The sequence below is a fragment of the Mizuhopecten yessoensis genome, unplaced genomic scaffold, assembly GCF_002113885.1.
Source record: "Mizuhopecten yessoensis strain PY_sf001 unplaced genomic scaffold, ASM211388v2 hete_36081058, whole genome shotgun sequence".
NCBI classification, from domain to species: domain Eukaryota; kingdom Metazoa; phylum Mollusca; class Bivalvia; order Pectinida; family Pectinidae; genus Mizuhopecten; species Mizuhopecten yessoensis.
The window spans coordinates 1-2,409 of record NW_018483567.1 but is presented as its reverse complement, the minus strand read 5'-3'; the positions used below and the strand labels follow the sequence as shown (position 1 = coordinate 2,409).

The window sequence follows — 2,409 nt, the reverse complement described above, 5'->3', positions numbered from 1 at the left end:
GTCCTTTTACAAGGAGTGATTTCCCAGTATGACAGGGGCATACCCAACCACCAGGGTGCATGTCCTAACACTAGTGGTGCTTTCCAACATACAACAGGTAACCTAACTTACCTTGAGTTTCTGAGCCTCTTCCCACGTCATGCCTTCCAGTACTCGTGACTGAGGTCCAGCGTTCACCTTCTCCTCGTAGTAATCCTTCCTAATCTGTATCAAACAGTTTCATGAAATTTGGGTCAGATATGAAGTCCTAGAATTACATGTTCAAACAGTTCAAGAATAGCTATTGGCTACGTTGATGGCTCTTAATATAACTAAACAGAAGCAAGAATCCACACTTAAAACCTGTCTGAAAAAACTCCATCATCAACTATAAGACTATAGGTTATTTATTTATTGACTACACGTTTCAGTGTAATACTGTTTACTGCGAAATTTTCTCTGCAGTTAAACATTTGCCTGTTTCACCCTCCGCATTGCGAGTAAATTAATCATTACAGCAAACATTATTAAACATAGGTATCAGATGTGAAGGACGATTATATGGGTTTTATCAGCGTAGGGCGAAAGTTACACTGGGCAAAATGTTCCTGGTAAACAACATTCTAGTTTATCAGTTACTAAACTGATGACATTGTGACAAGTCAGTGCTATTATCAACACAACTGGGATCTCTTTAAGTTTTGTGCTAAGCTTGTTAAAATATCTCTTTAAGTTTTCGTGCTAAGCTTGTTAAAATATCTCTTTAAGTTTTCATGCTATCCTTCAACTGATACTGTATTGATCTGCAAATAAGCCCCCACCCCTAGTGAAAAAAGATTTACCAAAAGTAGGGAGGGGATTAATTGAAGGCACTCGCCCTGTTCAAAGGACATTTGCAAAAGTTGGGAGGGGACTTATTTGCAAGTGGGGGCTTACTTGTGGTCAAATACGGTAGTGACACACACCAACATTGATAGCCATTACCTGTTTTTGTCTCAGTTTGAATTCCTTAGGATTGTCACCAAGTGGTGCAAATTGATTAGCGTTTTCTACTTTTATAGACATGGCCGCTCGCTTTGGAGATTCTTCATCCTCCTGTACCCACTGTTAACAGAAAACATCAAATTCAAACTATTGAGGATGGTTAACATGAAATGTCGGGTCAATATACAGCCCAAATTCCTTTTTCTATGCACATTTGTAAGTAACCCTAATATGTTACCCTGGTGCATGATCATGATAGGTGACCTTGGTGCACTATCTTGATACATGACCTTGGTACAAGGTCTTAATGTGACCTTGACACATGACATTAATATGTAATATCAGGATCATGATAAGTGACCTTTGGATACGATCTTAATCTGTATATCTAACCTTGGTCACAGGTGCATGACCTTGGAAAGTGATATTGGACATTGTACCAAGTGTTTTGAATCATAAAACATCAATGTACATAAAAGTCTAAACACACTTCAAAACTATGGAGGGGTCGGACAAGTTACAACTCAATACCTTAGTTATTTTTTTAGGGTTTGTTGTGCCAGTCTCTTCCATCTCTTGCTTGATGTAGTTGTTTGGGGAGTTGAGCCAGCCAGCCTTGTAATGTTGCTTCTGTTTCTCCAAAGCCACTTTGTATGGGGACCTACAGGAACCAGTATCAGTCATATATAAATGTACAAGTCTACAAAATCGTAAGGTGGGATATTTCTCTAAAAAACATTTTTCCATCATACCAAGATATAGAAATTCTTTTAGAAATTCTTTTTCCGCATTCTACGTAAGTGTTATGGGACAAAATGTAAAGAATGTATAAATGAATGCATTCGTTAAACACCAGAACTGCTTTTAGTAACACACATTGTAGAACTAAATCTGTCATTACCAGTAGTTTCTCCTATGTCGAAGGCTCAGTAATAACCAGAACAAGAACGTATAGCCCCTTCGACCACTCAAACAAGATTTTCCTTCGGACTTTCCAAGTTCAGTGTTACTTTAGTTTTCAGAACTGCTGTTAGACATGTTCGTGCGGTAATCAACGGTTGACATATACTTACATGTATTGTGAATTTTCGTAATCGCCTTCAAACATGTGCGATAGGTTGCTAGATGTGGGAGGTTCTGCCACTTCATTTGAACGATCCCGTCTGATTTCTTGTTTGAGAATTGGCTGTCTATAAACGTAGCCTGTTCTGTAACCCTGAAAACCATAGAACAACACTTATCAGTAACAAATTAATTAAGTCAAATAACGGATGATCCAAGAGAAAATGCAACATGCAACTAAACAGGTTCACTTCAATCGCAGTAATAGCGAAACCCATCTTCAAATTCGCTAGCCAAGTGTTTGCTTTGTATACACGTCACTTACCCTTGGCAGATATAGCCGTGTTAACCGAGCCTTCACATTTTCGTGCGGTGCCAATCGCT

General features: G+C 38.7%; 1 protein-coding gene across 1 annotated transcript; it reads right to left on the bottom strand.

Annotated features, from left to right (window-relative positions):
* Positions 1 to 48: 48 nt before the first annotated feature.
* LOC110444280 (protein hu-li tai shao-like) lies at positions 49 to 2,179 on the bottom strand (the record flags this gene model as incomplete). Its single annotated transcript, XM_021488669.1, has 4 exons — positions 49 to 204; positions 964 to 1,083; positions 1,495 to 1,624; positions 2,037 to 2,179. Coding segments are annotated over 4 exons (495 nt in total), but the record flags the coding sequence as incomplete, so codon positions are not given.
* Between the last annotated feature and the right edge of the window lie 230 nt (positions 2,180 to 2,409).